At 63.8% G+C, this 17,836-nt stretch overlaps 2 protein-coding genes across 4 annotated transcripts; one reads left to right on the forward strand and one right to left on the reverse strand.

Annotated features, from left to right (window-relative positions):
- Positions 1 to 274: 274 nt before the first annotated feature.
- On the forward strand, positions 275 to 12,865 carry OBSL1 (obscurin like cytoskeletal adaptor 1). Its single transcript, XM_065751309.1, is given in 27 exon segments — positions 275 to 362; positions 1,180 to 2,211; positions 2,502 to 2,771; positions 2,847 to 3,107; positions 3,223 to 3,528; positions 3,626 to 3,898; positions 3,986 to 4,261; positions 4,344 to 4,616; positions 5,691 to 5,963; positions 6,139 to 6,414; positions 6,494 to 6,766; positions 7,030 to 7,305; positions 7,390 to 7,665; positions 7,811 to 8,199; positions 8,201 to 8,444; positions 8,972 to 9,247; positions 9,324 to 9,599; positions 9,672 to 9,938; positions 10,024 to 10,293; positions 10,362 to 10,628; positions 10,778 to 11,044; positions 11,267 to 11,379; positions 11,505 to 11,658; positions 11,741 to 11,902; positions 12,002 to 12,106; positions 12,180 to 12,446; positions 12,547 to 12,865. Coding segments are annotated over 26 exon segments (7,089 nt in total). The 5' UTR covers positions 275 to 362; positions 1,180 to 1,220; the 3' UTR covers positions 12,555 to 12,865.
- Positions 12,866 to 12,887: 22 nt separating this feature from the next.
- Positions 12,888 to 17,113, reverse strand: TMEM198 (transmembrane protein 198). Of its 3 annotated transcripts, XM_065750714.1 has the most exons (5): positions 17,059 to 17,113; positions 15,046 to 15,296; positions 14,369 to 14,944; positions 14,037 to 14,245; positions 12,888 to 13,888 (listed from the first exon to the last, which is right to left on the reverse strand). In XM_065750714.1, exons 2-5 carry the CDS (start codon positions 15,233 to 15,235, stop codon positions 13,742 to 13,744), a joined length of 1,122 nt encoding a protein of 373 aa, XP_065606786.1. In that variant the 5' UTR covers positions 15,236 to 15,296; positions 17,059 to 17,113; the 3' UTR covers positions 12,888 to 13,741. The 3 variants fall into 3 exon arrangements, with proteins under 3 accessions (XP_065606786.1, XP_065606785.1, XP_065606784.1); XM_065750713.1 differs by lacking the exon at positions 17,059 to 17,113 and having other exon boundaries at positions 14,055 to 14,245; positions 15,046 to 15,457; XM_065750712.1 differs by lacking the exon at positions 17,059 to 17,113 and having other exon boundaries at positions 15,046 to 15,457.
- Between the last annotated feature and the right edge of the window lie 723 nt (positions 17,114 to 17,836).

Consider the following 17,836-nt stretch of genomic DNA (forward strand, 5'->3'; position numbering starts at 1 on the left):
CGTCCCATCCATAGTGCCACTTGAGCAGGCTGTGTGCAGCACATCCCATCCCTGTGCTGTGTGCAGCGCAATGCCATGGGCTGAACCCACACCCATCAGGAACTGGCCTGCTGCACCCCACTGCCGCCGTGCTGCCCGCCCGCCGGTGCTATACATAGGGCAGCCCTGCCCTGCTGAGGCGCTGTGTGGAGCAGACTCAGCCTTATCACCCCGGCGTGTCATCGGAGGGTATTTTTGGGGACGGCAGCTGCAGGCATTCCTAACGGTTGGTCCCTGCATGCTGACGCTGGGGAGCAGAGCTGGGCGAGCAGCAGAGCGGGGTGCCGGCACCGGGAGCTGCAGGACAGAGGCGTTGGTGCAAGGTGGGTGCGTGAGGCAGGGGATGGTGCTGGGCAGGGTGGTCAGAGGAGGGGGGGTCCAAGCAGAGTCTGAGCTGTGGGGCTGTGTGTGCTTGTGCCTGAGGTATGGGTTTGGGGGGGGAACCTGGCCCTGGCCCCTGGGGATGAGCTCTGTCCCACATTCCCCTTCAGCCCAGCTGGGGAATGTTTGGGTTTCTCTTTGTCCCTGCTCTCCCTGAGGGCGGCATAGATACCTCTGTCCCACCCTGGCCACGGCACAGACAGGCTGAAGTTTGCAATCACTCAGGACAGGCTCCAAGCATGGAGCTCTACTCCTGCCCATGGTGCTGGGCTTGAGTACTTGAAGCACTGGGCATGGAGGTAGACCCCTCTGGAAGCAGGACTTGTTCCATGTTTTTTCCTCTTCACCCTGCAGTGATGTCCAGTCCCAGCCTTGAACACCCGGGGGCTGGGGTTGGGACCATGCTCAGACAGGGCCCCTCTTCCCATGCACCCCACTAAGCTGGGCAGGAAGTGCTTGGATGCGTCTGGATGCCTTCAGCCCCATGACAGCCCCTTATCAGCACCTGTGCACTGAGCCAGCCCAGATGCGGCAGGAATGTGGCTCTGCCACCACTCGATACTACAGGAATGCCCCAGCGGGTGGGGAAGGGCCGTGCTGGGGCCCATCCTTCCTCAGCCAACCCCATCCCCAGCACTGCAGGGACCCAGCAAGCCCCGTGTCCCATGGGCGGGTCCCATCTCCCAACCCAGGCTTGATGCAGTGTTGCTCCTGGTGGGATGCCCCACACCACAGCCTGACTCCACTCTCTGTCCTCAGGCTGACACTCCTGGCCGTCCTCCTGCCCCAATCCTAGGGTGATGGATTGTCATGGGGCAGCCCCCCGGTTCCTGGCCTACCCACGTGCCTTCACAGCACAGAGCGGCACTGATGCCATGCTGAGGTGTCAGATCGCTGGTGACCCCCGGCCCAGCGTCCTCTGGGAGAAGGACACGGCCCCGATCGAGCCCTCAGACCGCTTCTGTGTGGAGGCTGAAGGGGACATGTACAGCCTGCGGGTGTCCTGTGTCACCCCACAGGACGGCGGCCTCTACGTCTGCAAGGCCAAGAACTGTGTTGGTGAGACCTATGCTGCTGCCACATTGCGAGTGGAGGCTGGGGAGCATCATCAGAAGGAGGAAGAGGAGGAGGAAGGGTGTGCTGCCGGCCAGGCTCCCACCTTCCTGGTGGGGCCCTCGTCGGTGCGGGTGTGCCGTGGGGAGGATGTGACCTTCTCGTGCCGAGTGTTGGGGCAGCCCTGCCCACTGCTGGAGTGGGAGAAGGACGGCCGCAAGCTGTGTGACCTCTTTGAGAGCAGCCATTTTGTGATGGGCCAGCAGCCCGAGGACTGGCACTACCTCAAGCTGTTTGGTGTCCGGCCCCCGGATGCAGGAGTCTATGTGTGCCGGGCACGCAGTGGCTCCCAGGAGGCCCTGGCTGCGGCTGTGCTCCTGGTGGAGCCCCGGTGCTCCCCTTCTGACAGCACCCATCCACGGCGGCCACGGCACATGGGCACCGACACCTGGGTACCGGCACCCAACGGCACACCAAGAGCCAAGGCGTTCGCTGTCAGCGCGGGGAAGCACGCCAAGTTCCGCTGCTATGTCACCGGCAAGCCCAAGCCAGAGATTGTTTGGCAGAAGGACGGCAAGGCCGTGGCCCCTGGCCGCCGGCACCTGGTCTATGAGGACCGTGAGGGCTACTTCATCCTGAAGGTGCTGTACTGCCGGCCCCGGGACCAGGGGCTGTACGTCTGCACTGCCTCCAATACAGCTGGGCAGACGCTGAGCGCTGTGCAGCTGCAGGTGAAGGGTAGGTGTGTGCCCCAGGGCTGTGCTGGATCCCCTGCATGGAGGCTCTGCTCCCTGAGACCCCATACCAAATGCCTCCCTCCCAGCTGCCACATCCCGAAATAGCTGCTGGGAACAGAGGGCTGCCATCTCCCTTCCCCACGGCCACGCAGCCAATGTGGGAGGAATGCGGGGGCACTGCATGCACGGGTTCTCCTAGAGGTGGGCAAGCTGGGGAGAGTGCAGGGGGTCAGGAGGGTGCCAAGCAGGAGGATGCTGAGTACCCTCAGCACCCATCTCTCCCGGTGGCAGAGCACCGGCTGCGGTTTCAGGTGCCGCTGGAGGATGTGGAGGTGGCAGAGAGGGAGGATGCAGTCCTGGAGTGCCAGGTGCCACTGGGGAGCATCCCCACCACCTGGTTCCTGGAGGACCGGGAGCTGCAGCCCAGCCACAAGTATGTGATGGAGGAGCGCGGCGTGGTGCGGCGCCTGACCATCCGCGACGCCCGCACCGATGACGATGGCATCTACCTCTGCCAGATGAAGGACCGGGGCCGCAGCGTTGCAGAAGTCTCCGTCCGAGGTGGGGGTGGGCCCAGCTCTGCCTTCCCATTACCCAGCCCCAGCATCCCCCTGCCCTCACGTGTCTCCTTTCCAGGGCTGATCGTGAAGAGGCTGCCGCGGAAGTTGGATGTGATGGAGGGCGAAAACGCTGCTTTCTGCGTGGAGACACGGGAGGATGTGGAGGGGATCTGTTGGAGCCGCAATGGGCTGCAGCTGCATGAGTCACCACGTGCTGTGCTGAAGAGTTTCGGCAGGACGCACCTCCTGGTCCTGGTGCACGTCACCCGTGAGGACGCAGGCATCATATGCTTCGCCGTCAGGGAGTCACTGACATCCTCCCAGCTCCGGGTCAAGTGTAAGCCCTGGACTGGGCTGCATGGGGCCTCCCCACACCCTCCATGGTCTGAAGTGGTGGAGAGGTGGGATGGCACCTGCCACACTAGGGACTCCAACTGCACTGTATGTTCCAGGTGTGAAGCGTGACCCGCCCAGCGCACCAATGGCAGCCCAAATGAGCACGGAGCAAAGCAATGCTGCCCTGCTGACGTGGTGCCCCGCACCCGATGTGCACCACCGCCCTCCCAGCACCTACATCCTGGAGCGGCGTGAGGCAGCAGGTGGCAGCTGGGTGCAGTGCCTGAGCACCGAGCTGCCTGGCCGTGTGCAGGTGCTGGGGGACAGCGTGCCCTGCGAGGCCGACTACTGCTTCCGTGTCTGTGCAGTCAACAAGCACGGCCGCAGTGACCCCGTGGAATTCCCAGGCTGCGTGCATCTCGGTGAGGGGCCGCAGGATCTCTGTGCGGGTGGGAGTGTGGGAGCTGCATGGTGCTGGGTGCTCACGCACCATGGGGCTGAGCTCACGCTGTGCTGCAGTGCCAGCTGTGCGCATGGAGAGGGGTCTACAGGATGCATGGGTGCAGGATGGTGAGGATGCACGCTTCTCTGTGGAGCTGTCAGCCTCGGTGCGGGGCGAGTGGTTCCTGAATGGCACGAGGCTGCAAGGTGAGGAGAGTGGGCACTGCAGCATGCAGCACTGTGGGACGGAGCACTCGCTGCTCATCCACTCAGCAAAGCTGAGAGAGAGTGGTGCGCGTGTCACCTTTGTGGCCAGTGGTGTGCAGGACTCAGCCACACTGCATGTGCAAGGTGAGCTTACCCAGCATCTTGTGAGTCAAAAAGAGGAAAGGTGGGGAGCATTCCCAATATTTCTTACCCCTCCACATTGGTTCCCAGCCCTGAAGGCCCACATTGCCCCAGTGCCTGAGGCACGGCGGCTCCGGGAGCTGCTGGCAGGGCTGCCCCTGCTGCTGGAGTGCGAGGTGAGCCCAGCGGGAGCCCCTGTGTGCTGGCTGAAGGATGGAGAGGCCATGGTGCCTGGAGAGACCCTGGGCATCCAGGCAGATGGATGCTGGCGGAGGCTGCACATCCCCACAGCTGTGCCATCAGACTCGGGGACGTACACCTGCGATGCCGGGGATGACACCGTGAGCTTTGTGGTGACCGTAAGCGGTGAGCTGCCGGGGTTGCCTGTCCTTGCATGGGGCTCAACAGCCACCCCATGTCACCACACTGAGCCCTCCGTCCTGTGCAGAGGCGCCAGTGAGGATTGTCAGTTCCAACGAGGAGACCCCACACACCTATGTGGCCGGGCAGCGCGTGGAGCTGTGGTGCCAGCTGTCCCGTGCTGAGGCCCCAGTGCACTGGTACAAGGACGGGGAGGAGGTGGAGGAGGGCGAGAACCTGGTGCTGGAGCGTGAGGGGCCGCGGTGCTGCCTGGTGCTGCCCTGTGCCCGCCTGCAGGATGCAGGGGAGTTTGTCTGTGATGTGGGTGGTGACTCCGTCTTCTACACCATCACAGTGGCAGGTGGGTGCCAAGGGCCAAGTAGGGTACATGGCAGAGGGCACTGTGCATCCCCACACTGATGGTGTTTGCTGCCTGGTAAACATGACCCCAGTGCCTTAAAATAGAGGTAGGGGCACCCAGCACCTGGCACGGGGCGACTCGCAGCCAGACACCACTCTGATGGACAGTGGTAATTGCTGCCCTAAAAATTAGCAGTTGCCTGGCTACCAGTGACCGGCTGTTGGCAGCAGCACCACATGGTGGCTGCCCTGGCTGTTGGCAGCTCAGGTGGGAAATGATAATGAGACCTGAAAAGGAGTGAAAGACTTCCTGCTGCCGGCCCCAAACCCACAGCCCCGCAAACAAGAGGGCCGTGGGAGCAGAGCTTGGTGAAATGCAGTGGGGCTGCAGCCATACAGCCTCTCCCCGGAGGTTGATGGTGCCAAGCACAGAAGTTAAGGGCTGGGATGGAGGTGCTCCCAGCCCATGTCACTCTGGCTGATCCTACTGCAGGCTTACTGCCCACTTCCCAGTGGATTAAAGCTGCTTGCTGCCCTGAGGGGCTCCCAGGGCATGGGGAAATGGCAGAACCCAATGGGAGGTGGTGGGTTTCAGGTTCAATGTCTGGAGTGATGTGATTGCTTCTAGCAGCCCCTGTGGGCACAGTGTTTGATCAGGGAGCGGGGCGGATGCGAGTTCGCCATGGGGCAGGTCTGGCCCTGTAGGCTGGCTGTGTGCCACAATGCACTGCTGTGCTCTGGCACCAAGTGCTGGAGGCGACTGAAACACCTCAGCATGGTCATAGCGAGGATACCCGGCACAGGACAGGGACAAGAGCAGGTCACTGCATCAGAATGAGCACCCACGGCATGGTGCTGGCAGCAGAGATGGGGACAGCGTGGTACCCCTTGTCATGCAGCACAGCATGTGCCAGCAGGGCAGCCCCAGCACCTGTACTGTGCAGAATGTGGGATAGGTGGTGGCTACCGTTCCAAAAACAAAGAGCAAGTGAAGGCATCATGCAATGTAGGGCTTTGTGTGCCCCGTGGTCAGTACTCCTCCATGCAACATGCTGAGCTCCACATCCCTGTGCAGAGCCACCGGTGAGGATTGTCAGTTCCAACGAGGCAGCCCCACATGCTTACGAGGCCGGGCAGCGTGTGGAGCTGTGGTGCCAGCTCTCCCGTGCTGAGGTCCCAGTGCACTGGTACAAGGACGGAGAGGAAGTGGAGGAGGGTGAGAACCTGGTGCTGCAGCGTGAGGGGCCGCGATGCTGCCTGGTGCTGCCCTGTGCCCGCCTGCAGGATGCAGGGGAGTTTGTCTGTGATGTGGGTGATGACTCCGTCTTCTACACCATCACAGTGGCAGGTGGGTACTCATCCCTTCCCCTTCTCTCCTTTGCCCTGACTGCATGTCCTGCCCTTGCCACCTCACTGAAGGATGCAGCTTTTCTGCTGGGTGGTCTGCTCCATCCCGTACCTCTGCAACCTCTGTGTGTGTGGGTCTGGCAGTGTGCTGTATCCCATCCTCTTGGTTCTCCCAGCCCCGCAGGCCCACATTGCCCCAGTGCCTGAGGCACGGCGGCTCCGGGAGCTGCTGGCAGGGCTGCCCCTGCTGCTGGAGTGTGAGGTGAGCCCAGCGGGAGCCCCTGTGTGCTGGCTGAAGGATGGAGAGGCCGTGGTGCCCGGAGAGACCCTGGGCATCCAGGCAGATGGATGCTGGCGGAGGCTGCACATCCCCACAGCTGTGCCATCAGACTCGGGGACGTACACCTGCGATGCCGGGGATGACACCGTGAGCTTTGTGGTGACCGTAAGCGGTGAGCTGCCGGGGTTGCCTGTCCTTGCATGGGGCTCACCCACCCCACGTCACCACACTGAGCCCTCCGTCCTGTGCAGAGGCGCCAGTGAGGATTGTCAGTTCCAACGAGGAGACCCCACACACCTATGTGGCCGGGCAGCGCGTGGAGCTGTGGTGCCAGCTGTCCCGTGCTGAGGCCCCAGTGCACTGGTACAAGGACGGGGAGGAGGTGGAGGAGGGCGAGAACCTGGTGCTGGAGCGTGAGGGGCCGCGGTGCTGCCTGGTGCTGCCCTGTGCCCGCCTGCAGGATGCAGGGGAGTTCATCTGTGACACCGGAGACACTGCTGTCTGCTACCACGTCATGGTGGCAGGTGGGTGGCACAGTTGGGACAGCATGTGGGGAAGTGTGCTGCTGCTGCTGCTCTGTGGGCTCCTTGGAGGGTCCCTTGGCTGTGACACTTGTGCACAATGAGCTCACCTGCACCACTGCTGGGATATAACATTTTCCCTCTGCTCCTGCCCTCCAGCTGTTGTGTCACAGTGTGCTGGCACCTGCACAGCCCTGTGGATACGGTTGCACTGGGGGCAAGCAGGGGTATGTGCATCCTTACCTCTATCCTTTGTGCCCCTGCAGAGCCACGAGTGAGGATCCTGAACCCTGCAGAGCGCTCACTGGAGCTGCCAGTGTTGGCTCCGGGGTGTGTGGAGCTGCGCTGCGAGCTGTCTGTGCCCGATGCTCCCGTGCGCTGGTTCAAAGATGGGCTGGAAGTGGATGAGACCGACAACCTGCGGCTGCTGGTGGATGGTGCCTGGCGCTGCCTGCTCATCTCCAGGAGCAGTGCTGAGGACACGGGGGAGTACATCTGCGAGAGCAAGGACGAGGCCGTCTCATTCGATGTCAAAGTGTCAGGTTAGTGAGGAAGTCCTGGTACCACCCTGGGTGCACCCCCCTTGCTCATCTCCATCTTGCACCAGTGCCATGCCATCCCTGTAGAGCCCCCGGTGAAGATTCTGCAGCCGCGGAGGCCACCACCCATTGTGAAGGTGTCCCCAGGGGAGACAGTGACGCTGTCCTGTGAGCTGTCCCGTGCCGATGTGCCCGTGTGCTGGGCCAGGGAGGGTGTCCGGCTGGAGGCGGGAGGCAGCTGGGTGCTGGAGGAGGAGGGTGCCCACCATCGCCTGCTCATCCCTGCTGCCCAAGCTGAGCATGCTGGAAAATACACCTGCGATGCAGCCGATGATGCGGTGACATTCACCGTCCAGGTGTCAGGTGAGTAAGAAGCTGGGGCACTGGGTGCATGGATGGGGCAGGGTGGCAGCAGCCCCCTCTCCTTAGCATCCCCACATGGGTCTGCCCTCACATGTGGGCTCTCGGCCCTGGCTAACGGTGGCTCTGTTGGCAAGCGGTGCCACAGACCCTCCTGTGAGGATCCTGGAGAGGGATGCACTGCCAACCTGCCGACGCTGCCGGGCCATGGAGGACCTCGTGCTGGAGGTGCATCTGTCACATGCTCATGGGGAGGTGAAGTGGTACAAGGATGGGGAGAAGCTGCAGGACACGGGGCGCGTGCGGCTGGAGGAGGATGGGCAGCGCCGGGCACTTGTCATCCTGGGTGCCACAGGCAGGGATGCAGGGGAGTATCTCTGTGACACCCGCGACGACAGCATCATCTTCTGCGTCACCGTGGAAGGTAACCGGGAGCATATAAAGTGGAGATTTGCTGAATGGGCAGGGCAAACACCTGGTGATGCGGTGTGTCTCTCCAACCCCAGAACCACCAGTAACCATCGTGGGGAAGACAGGCACCACAGAACATCGCTGTCTGGTGGCTGGGCAGGACCTGGTGCTGGCCTGTGAGCTGTCCCAGCCCGACGCTGCTGTGCGCTGGCTGCGGGACGGCCAGGAGCTGCAGCCGGGGGAACGGGTGTGCATTGCGGCCCGTGGGGCAGTACGGGAGCTCACCGTGTGGGGGGCACAGCCCAGGGACTCGGGGTGCTATGTCTGTGATGCTGCCAGTGACCGCATGGTGACGAGCGTGGAGGTGACAGGTGAGCGGGGGTGGCAGGAGCAGGGTGGCAGCACCGGGTGGAGGTGAGAGCCGTGCCCCCAAAGAGCTGTCAGCCTGGAAGGAGCAGGTCAGGGCCATCAGACCCGCAGCTCCCGCCTCCCCCAGGCAGGGTCTGGTTAAATTTATCCTTGGCCAGCTCCCAGGCGCCTCTCCTCCTGCTTCAGCTGCCAAGGGCTGACCTCAGCACGGTCTTTATCAGCTGTACAGAGGGCTGTGTGGGTATCCCAGCTCCCAGCAAGGCCTGGGGCTGGTGAGGGGCAAAAATCAATGTCCTTAACTCAGTAGCTGGTAAGGATGCAGGAGTGGGCTCTGCCAGCATCCCTGCTGGGACTCCTTCCCCAAAGGGAGCTTAGCCACCAACCCTGGCCAGCCTGTCCCACAGGGACCCCCAGCCAGTGCCGTCATGACTCCCAACAGCCCCACGGGAACCCCAGCCCCTGCGTCACACTGATGGGCACCGCAGTCATCCCTGCTATCAGCAGTACCACCTCTGCCTGTGTCCCTCAGCTCAGCCTGTGCGCATTGTGAATAAGGAGGAGGCGCAGAGCCCGCTGGAGGTGCAGGAAGGGGACAGCGTGACACTGGTGGCCCGGCTGACCCCGGAGACAGTGGCAGTGCAGTGGCAGAAGGACGGGCAGACGCTGCGCTCAGGAGGGCGGCTGCTGGTGTGCAGCGAGGGCCCGGCCCGCAGCCTCACCATCAAGCAAGTGGAACTGGGAGATGCCGGCACCTTCATCTGCGACGCCGGAGATGACGAGGTGTACTTCACACTGCATGTGAAAGGTGAGCCTATGGAGATGTCCCCTGCAGGGCAAGACCCATGTCCCCAGCCCCAGGCTGAGCTCTCCTCCTGGTGCAGAGGCGCCGGTGCTGTTTGTGAACAAGCAGAAGGAGCGGGAGAAGCTGCTGGTGCTGGAGGGCGGCAGTGCTGTGCTCTCAGCCGTCGTGTCCAAGGAGCGAGCTGACATCACCTGGCTGTGTCCCCAGCAGCTCGCAGTGCCTGGCGAGCGCTGCCAGCTGCGGTGCGACGGCCGCGTGCACAGCTTGGTCCTCAGCAACGTGGCCAAGGAGGACACTGGAGTCTACACCTGCCTGTCCCCCGACGACCAGATGCAGTTTGACATCAGTGTGCGAGGTGAGTGCTGGTGGCAGGGGGATGCACGGTGCAGTGCCGGGGCTACATGCACACTGATGGCTGTCTGTGCAGAGCTGCAGGTGAAATTCCTGCGTGGGCTCTCGGATGTGCGGGCACGGCAGGGTGAGACCGTGGTGCTGTGGTGCGAGCTGTGCAAGGCCCGTGGTGACGTGGTGTGGCTGAAGGATGGGCAGGTGCTGGAGCCCGATGCACGCCGTGAGGTTCGAGTGCAGGGTCGGGAACGCTCGCTGGTGCTGAGTTGTGTAGGGCCAGAGGATGCTGGGGAGTACTGCTGCGAGTCCAATGATGACCGCACGCTGGCCACGCTGACGGTGCAGGGTGAGCATTGCCCAATAGACCAGGTGCCCCAAAACCCCAGTGCCCACCCTGTGCCATGGGCATGTGCCCTGATGGCCATGCTCAGTGCGCAGAGTGGTGGAGATCATCGTGGAGCTGCAGAACTTGACAGTGCTGGAGGGGGATGATGCCACCTTCAAGTGCATGGTGTCTCCTGAGGACGTGGCAGTGACGTGGCAGCTGGATGGGCGGCCAGTGGTGCCCAGTGAGCGGCTGCAAGTGGCCAGGAGTGGGCTGTGCCACAGCCTCACCGTGCGGGGCTGCCAGCTGGGTGATGCAGCCACTGTGACAGCCAACGTTGAGGGGCTGCTGAGCATGGCCCGGCTCAGCGTGCAAGGTGAGCAGGATGGGGATGGAGTCATGGGGCATCTCAAGGACTGCGCACTGATCCCCTCGTCCCTGCAGAGGCACAGGTGCTGTTTGTGCAGAAGCTGCGGGATGTGGTGGTGGAGGAGCAGCAGGATGTGTGCCTGGAGGTGGAGGTGAGCCACGAGGCAGCCGAGGTGCAGTGGCTGAAGCAAGGTGTGCTCCTCCAGCCCAGCAACAAGTACCTGATGTGTGAGTCGGGGTGCCGGCGCACCCTCACCATCCGCAACGTCAGCCCCTCTGACCGTGGCACCTACCGCTGTGAGAGCCTGCACGACCGCACGCAGGGCAAGCTCAGCGTGGAGCGTGAGTACCCCACGGGGTCATCCTGCTGAAAGGAAGCTACGGGGTGCCCAGGAACAAGGACTGAATTTGGGGATTGCTCCAGCAAGGACTGGGGATAAGGGATTCTGTGCTAAGGCACCGCTTCTCAGCACTGTCCCCATCCCTCGCAGCCCAGAAAGTGTCGATCCGGAAGCCTCTGGCTGATGTGGAGACCTTTGAGAAGCAGACAGCCACCTTCCTGCTGGAGCTGTCCCACGCCGGTGTGCCTGGGGTCTGGACACGTGGCGGTGTGCGGGTGAAGCCCAATGCCACGTGCCGGGTCAGCACCGTGGGCTGTACACACAGCCTGACACTGGAGGGGCTGACACTGGAGGATTCAGGCACCATCACCTTCACTGCTGACACTGTGCGCTGCAGCGCCCGCCTGCTTGTCCGGGGTATGGCACTGGGGTAATGGGGTACAGCACTGGGGGTGCAGAGCCAAGGCTGAGCAGGACACATAGTGATCCCACGGAGGACATGGCTGCTTAGCACTGGGGAGCTCACCCATAGCAGTGCCCGGGGAAAGGCCACCAGCACCAAGATACCCCAGGCACTGCTCTGTGTCCCTGTGCCCCAGTGCCAATGCCTTCCCCCCACTGACCCTTCCCTCCCCTCAGAGCCTCCCATCAGCATGGTGAAGCTCCCGCAGGACCTGGAGGTCCCAGAGGCAGGAGCTGCCACCTTCGAATGTGAGCTGTCCCGTGCCAGTGCTGAGGTGAAGTGGCTCAAGGTGAGAGCTCATGCCCGTCCCATGCAGGCTGACAGCCTCATCCCCCGGGTGCCACCTCCTCTGCCAGGCTGTGGGCAGGATGGGAGGCACCAACCCAACCGACCCTGACCACACTGCCCACACAGGATGGGACAGAGCTGCGGCCAGGCCCCCACTGCCGCATGTACTCTGCAGGCCGGCGCCGCCTCCTGCAGCTCAGCCGCTGCGCTCTGCCCGATGCTGGCATCTACACGTGCGAGGCGGGTGACTGCCGGGCCTCTGCCATGCTGCGTGTCCACGGTATGAATGCTGGCTGCCCATCCTCATGCCACAGAAGGGGCCGGACCCTGGCTGGCCCCCGCACCATGCCTCTGTCCCGCAGAGCACCAGGTCCACATCGTGCAGGAGCTGCAAGATGCCCGTGTGCGGGAAGGTGACAATGCCGTATTCACGTGCGAAGTGTCCCACGGTGACGTGGCGGGCGAGTGGTTCCGTGATGGGGAGAAGATCAAAGTGTCCAGCACAGTGAAGATACGGCAAGAAGGTGCTGTGCCTCCCGCACCGGGCAGCGTGCCCTGTACCCCATTTTGGGGCTGGGAATGGAGGAATTTAATGTGCCCCTCCATCTCCACCCCCTCTGCAGGCACACGGCACTTCCTGCTGCTCTGCACCGTGCGCCCTGAGGACGAGGGAGCCATCTGCTTTGCGGCCAGGACGGCCACCTCGGAGGCCAGCCTGCAGGTGGAAGGTAGCAGGCGTGCAGGGTGGCACCATGGGGCTGTGGGGGGCAGATACTGATGTCCCTCCCCCCCATGCCCCAGCGCTGCCCATCCGCATTGTGAAGCCGCTGAGGGACAAGACAGTGCTGGCACGGCACAAGGCAACACTGGAGTGCACGGTGTCACACGCCCGGGGCCGTGTGCGCTGGCTGCGCGGAGACACCGAGATCTTCACCAGTGACAAGTATGAGATCTGCAATCTGGACTGCTACCGCACGCTCATCATCCACCACGTGGGGCCCGAGGATGAGGACTCATACACCTGTGATGCTTTTGATGACCGCTCCACCGCACGGCTCCTGGTGGAAGGTGAGCATGTAGGGGGACACACACTCCTGCTTTAGGAATCCGATCCCTTGGTGGGGGTCTGTGTCCCCCCCACTCCCCCCAACACGTTTTGTCCCCACAGGGAGTTAGGAGCCGGGGTGCACACAGACCTCACGTCCCCCAGCCCCCCAGCACAGCCCCCACCTCGGCACGCCAATTCCGAAAGGCTCTTTACTGTGCGGCCGTGGCCTCAGCAGCGTTTGGCACATTTACAAAAGAGGCTGAAAAGGGGGATGGCGGCGGCGCGGCGCTGCAGAGACAGCGTGGCAGAAACATGCAGTTCCTGGGGTGGCGGCCGGAGACGGGACGGCACCCGGGGGCACCCCACTCTGGTCCCCCCACGTCCCGCCTGCGGGGAGGTCCTGGCTCACTCCGTAATAAATTAATACAAATCACAGCAAGAGAAGTATATACAAGGCGGGAGCCTCTGCCCGGCCCTGCAGAGGTGCTGCTCCCAGGGCCCCCCAGCCGCTATAAAATCCAGTCGCCAGCAAAACAGCGATGGCCTCTGATGCTGGGGGGGTCCCTGAGGCTGCCCAGCCTCTGCCCAAAGGCTGGCTCCTACGTCCTGGCTCCCGTCAAAACATTCAGGGGAGCGTGCACGGTGCCCAGGTGAGGCAGAGCCCCAGTGCCATTACCCTGCAGCAGCAGCCCCATGCCCTGGCAGCCTCTGCCCAAGTCTGCCCCACTTCAGCCCAGGAAAACGGAGGAAGGAGCAGGCAAGATGCTCTGGGGGCAAGGAGGGTGTGTAGGGCAGGGACCCCTAAAGGCAGGGCTGGGGGAGTGCTGCCTGGGATGGGACAGGGCACACATGCTCAGGGTAGTCACTCTGGGAGCAGGGGCTTGGGGAGCTGCTCTCTGAAGAAGGGATGTGGGGACAGGCACTTGGGGAGTCACTGTGGGGTGTGATAAGGAGGGAGCAGGCATGGGGAACTGCTCAGGGAGGGCTCGAACGTGGAGAAGGAGGTGTCAGGGCGCAGGAGGAGTGTGCCCAGGCCACGGGGAAACGTGCAGCAGAGCCGCTCACACCACACTCTGTGAGTCCCTTGGTGCTCATAGCACTAGTCTATGGGCTGAGTTCCTGCCTGGGGGTGTCCCCAGCATGGCTGGGCCGCACGGGCATCCTGGGCTCACCAGGATGAGTTCCGTGCTGCCCCAGGAAGGGTCTTCATCCGTAGCCTCCACAACCCCAAGGCTGAAGGAACAGCCCCACGTGTCCGAAGGGGTCTGTGGGAGCAGGCTGGGGTGCTGGTGTCACTCGAGGTCACTGGGTTGGCTTATACCCGCATGGCGGGGCCGGAGCCCGTGGTGAGGGGCACAGTGGAGCTGCAGTCATAGTCCAGGTCCACCACGGCGTGGGAGCTGGCGATGAGGCTGTTGAGGGATGGCCCCGTCTGCCGCTCTCGGAAACTCTGGATGTAGCTCTGCTTGAGAAAGGGGCAGAAGGTGAGCAAGCTCTGCTCCTGGCCTGTTCTGTCCCATCCCATCCTGTCCTGTCCCGTTCCATCCTATCCCAACCCATTCCGTCCCACCCCTGCAGAAGAGCCGGCCGAGGCCTGGGGAGATCTCTACCCTGGGCGCAGGACTCACTGGGGAGAGCACGTCCCCATCGAAGCGGCGCACGGGGTTGGGCTTGCGGCGGTAGGCGGGCTCGGGCGGGTGGGCCTTGTGCTGGTGGGGTGGTGGGTGGTGGGGCCTCCGCTTCTTCTTCTTCTCCTTGCGGTCCTCCCGCTGCTTGATGCGCATCAGCTGCACACGGCGCTGCTGCCGGCTGATGATCACTGTGGAGCAGGGGGGTGGTCAGCACCTCAAAATGCTCCCACACCCCAACCGCCCGCTGTTGGTGCTCCAGTTATCACGTCCAACCCCGCCCGCCTCCCTTTTTCCCCCAAACCTCTACACACCTTCAGTGTGAGAATAGCCCTCGGCTGTGACCTTCCACTGGACGAGGACACCCAGCACGGTGAGCAGCGGCCAGACACCCAGGATGACCCAGCTGTACCAGCACACGGGGCGAGCGGGGGCCACCTTGATGCGCTCGTAGATGTACTGCACCAGCAGGAAGAGCTCGATGAAGTAATCAACGGTGACGGTCATAATGGCGCTGCCGAAGACGGCGGTGGAGAGGGTGGTGAAGAAGCGCTGCCACTGCAGGGTGAGCACGGCAAAGAGCATCCCCACGCCCAACAGCAGCGCAATGGGGATCCACACTGTGGGCGGGTGGTAGAACTGCTCCATCACCACCAGTGTGGCCACCGCCAGCAAGAGCCCCAGCAGCAGCCCCACCATGAAGAGGCCGACGCTGCGCACCAGCATGGTGACCAGTCCGCACAGCACCCCAATGCCCAGACCGATGCCCACAGACGCCTCCACGCTCAGCTGCGTGTCCAGCACCCTCTCCTTGTAGCACAGCATGAAGATGATGATGGAGCCGAACATCAGTCCCGTCAGGAACATGACGGCCTTGAAGCAGCGGTAACCTGCGGAGAGACTACCACCATCAGTGGGGGCACAGCCACGGGGAGCCCCCATCACTCCCTCCCTGCTTACTCTCTAGCTGCTATGCCCCTGTCTGGCTCACCAAAGAAGCAGTAGATGATCCCGAAGAGGCAGCACATGGCACACACCACCGAGGGCACCACCTGGTAGCGGCGCTCAATTTCCTGCTGGCAGCTGTGCGCCCACTCCTGGCCTGTGTCATGCGGCAGCAGCTTGAAGCGCAGCGTCTGCACAGTTGCAGTCATGGCTCTGGGGAGTCCCGGGAGAGGCATCAAAAGCTCTGCTCCTGTCCCATCGCTCGCGGGCAAAGCTGCGCCCTGGCACTGGTTCTGGCTGCAGAGAGAAGGTGGGAGAGAGGGGATGCAGGAGGTGCTCACCCAGCTGGGGCCACTCCATCCTCCATCCCACTGCAGGAGGAGGCTGCAGTCCCGCATCCCATCCCCAGGATGCTCCTGGCCCAGCTACCAACCGGGCTCTGTGCCGAGCTCAAACAATTGCTCTAAATCCCAGCACCCATCCGTGGGAAAACGGCTCCATCACGGCTGGGCCGGGGATGAAAGGTGTGAGGGAACAGCATCCATCTCCAGCCCCTGGCCCTCCCGCTGCCTTTCCCTGCTGGATGGGAGGGACTGCCACTACCTGGCATTTTCTGCCTGGAAAGTAATTATGCTCAGTAATTAAGTCACCCCTCAATCTTCTATTTTTATAGGCTAAACAGATTGAGCTCTTAACGCTTGTACTCTAAGGCATTTTTGCCAATCCTCTAATCATATTTCTGGCTACTTTTCATCCCCGTTCCAGCTTGCAGTGTCCTTATGGAAAGCAGGTCCATGTGCCCGGCCCGGCCCCACACTGACCCACGGGTTTGGCAGGAGCTACCGCCCCTCCCCTGAGCCCTGCTCAACACTGACCCAGGGGTCAGGACAGGGCTGGGGGGTGCCCCGTTCCTGCGGTGCCTGCACAGACGGAGGGGTCATAATCCCTTGCAAAGACGGATCCAGCTCCGGCTTAAGCCCAATTAAGCCCTCTGTCTGCCCACTCCCACCTGCAGACTGCTCCCACACCTCTTTGTTCCCGGGACGCGCTTCCAGGCTCAGTTTGTTTGGGACTCGTATAACGTCACCGCTTATTCTTCTCAGCGCCACGTTACAGCAGCCTCAAAGCGACCACCCCCCGAGCGTTACCGGTCTCTAATTACACCACCGCAGCACGCCCCATCCCCGGCCCGGCCGCACGCCGGGGACAGTCTGGGCGCTCCCCCACCCCGCCGGACGGAAACCGCCCGCCGCCCGAGCGCGGCCCCTAATCCCGGGGGACGGGTGCCCGCTTAAAACCCCGCGCCCCAGGATTGGACTTTACCCGCCGGGCGGCGATGCCGCGCGGGGTGCGGGCGGGCACGGAGCGGCGCTGCCCCCAGCCCACGCCGGACCGGGGAAGGGCTGCGGGGCGCGGGCAGCGCCGCGGGCGCCCATTGGCGCGGCCGTGTTGCTAAGGGAGCGCCGCGCCGCTCATTGGCGCTCCGCCACCCGCCGCCGCCGGGCCCGGTCGAGGGACTCCGGAACCGCTCCTACAGCCGTACCCCATCGCCGTAGCCCTGCTGCCGGGCGGCCCCGCCGCCACGTCCCGCCCCGGATTACCCCGCGCTCCGCACAAAGCCGCTCACGCGCCGATCCTATTAGCAGCAGCAGTAGGGGTCACCCTGCTCGGAGCTGCCCGCGCCCCGCACCCACCGGCCCGGCTCCGCCGCGCCTCTCCCCTCCCCTCCCCTCCCTCCCTCCCTCCCACCCCCCCCCCCTTCTCCGTCCCGCTTCCCGGCCCCCGGCGGGGCGGGCTCCGCGCGGCGTTGCTACGCGACGGCCGCAAGGGCTGCCGGGCCGCTCCGCCTCGCTCTTTGTTCGGGGCGGGGGCGGCGGAGCTCCCCCCCGGCCCGCGGCGGACGCGGGGCCCTCGCTCGGCCGAGCCCCGGCCGCGCCCGCAGCCCCGCCCGCCGCCCGCCCGCCGCCAGCGGTACTCCCAGGCCCCGCCCGCCGCCGGCGCTCCGCGCGTTCCGCGCTGCTTTGCCCCGGTTACCCCCCGCGCGGCACCCGCCCCGCACCTGCGCTCCCGGCCACGCAGCGGCGGCGGCCCCGCGGCGCCCGGCGCTCCCGGCCCCGGCCCCCGCGCATGGTGGCGGCGCGGTGCTGAGCGGACAGCTCCGCCTGACGTCACCGCGCCGCCGGGGCGTGGCCTCACCGGATTGAGGGCGTGGCCTCACGGGACTGGGGCGGGGTTTCGCCGACGGGGCGGGGCCGGGGTGGCATTGGGGCATGTGTTGGGGCATGCCCGGAGTGTATGCTTGGCTGTGCGATAGGGCTTGTGTTCTGGGCTGTATGGGTACACGCGGTAGAGTGCACATTCACACTTCAGATGTGTATTGGAATGTGCACCGCGCTGTGTGCCGAGGTGTTGGACTGTGTGCAATGGAGGGCATTGCAGTATGCGTCAGGATACGCGCCAGTCTGTGCATTGCAGTTTGCACCAATTTGTGTTCCGGGCCTTGCTTTGAAGCATGTGCATGGAGACCTCAGCATGCGTGGAAATTAGCAAAAGGGAAAGGTGTGTCTGTCTGGGGAACCTATGGCTGCTGCTCGCCCAGGCAGGAGGTTGGATACATGGTACAACAAGCAGCTCCGCAGAGGCCCAACTCCCCTGGTGTGCATCTCCCAGGTGCAGCTCTCAGAGCCCCCAGGCATGGCCCCTCCTGGCAGGCAGCAGGCTCTTGGCAGCCCCATCATTCCCCTGGCAGCCCCCAGCAGCCCCATGCCAGCCTGAGACAAAGCCCAGGGCTGCAGCTGCCAGGGCTGCCTGGGGAGCAGTGCCACGAGCGGGGGACT

Source organism: Cyrtonyx montezumae, unplaced genomic scaffold (genome assembly GCF_038088225.1).
Source record: "Cyrtonyx montezumae isolate F1298 unplaced genomic scaffold, pur_monq_1.0 scaffold_7, whole genome shotgun sequence".
Taxonomy (NCBI): Eukaryota; Metazoa; Chordata; class Aves; order Galliformes; family Odontophoridae; genus Cyrtonyx; species Cyrtonyx montezumae.

Coding starts and splice junctions, on each gene's coding strand:
- TMEM198 (XM_065750712.1), bottom strand. CDS start 15,397: ATGCGGGACTGCAGCCTCCTCCTGCAGTGGGATGGAGGATGGAGTGGC. Junction 14,945..15,045: donor GATCATCTACTGCTTCTTTG/GTGAGCCAGACA, acceptor GTCTCTCCGCAG/GTTACCGCTGCTTCAAGGCC. Junction 13,889..14,036: donor CAGTGAGTCCTGCGCCCAGG/GTAGAGATCTCC, acceptor TTTCTCAAGCAG/AGCTACATCCAGAGTTTCCG.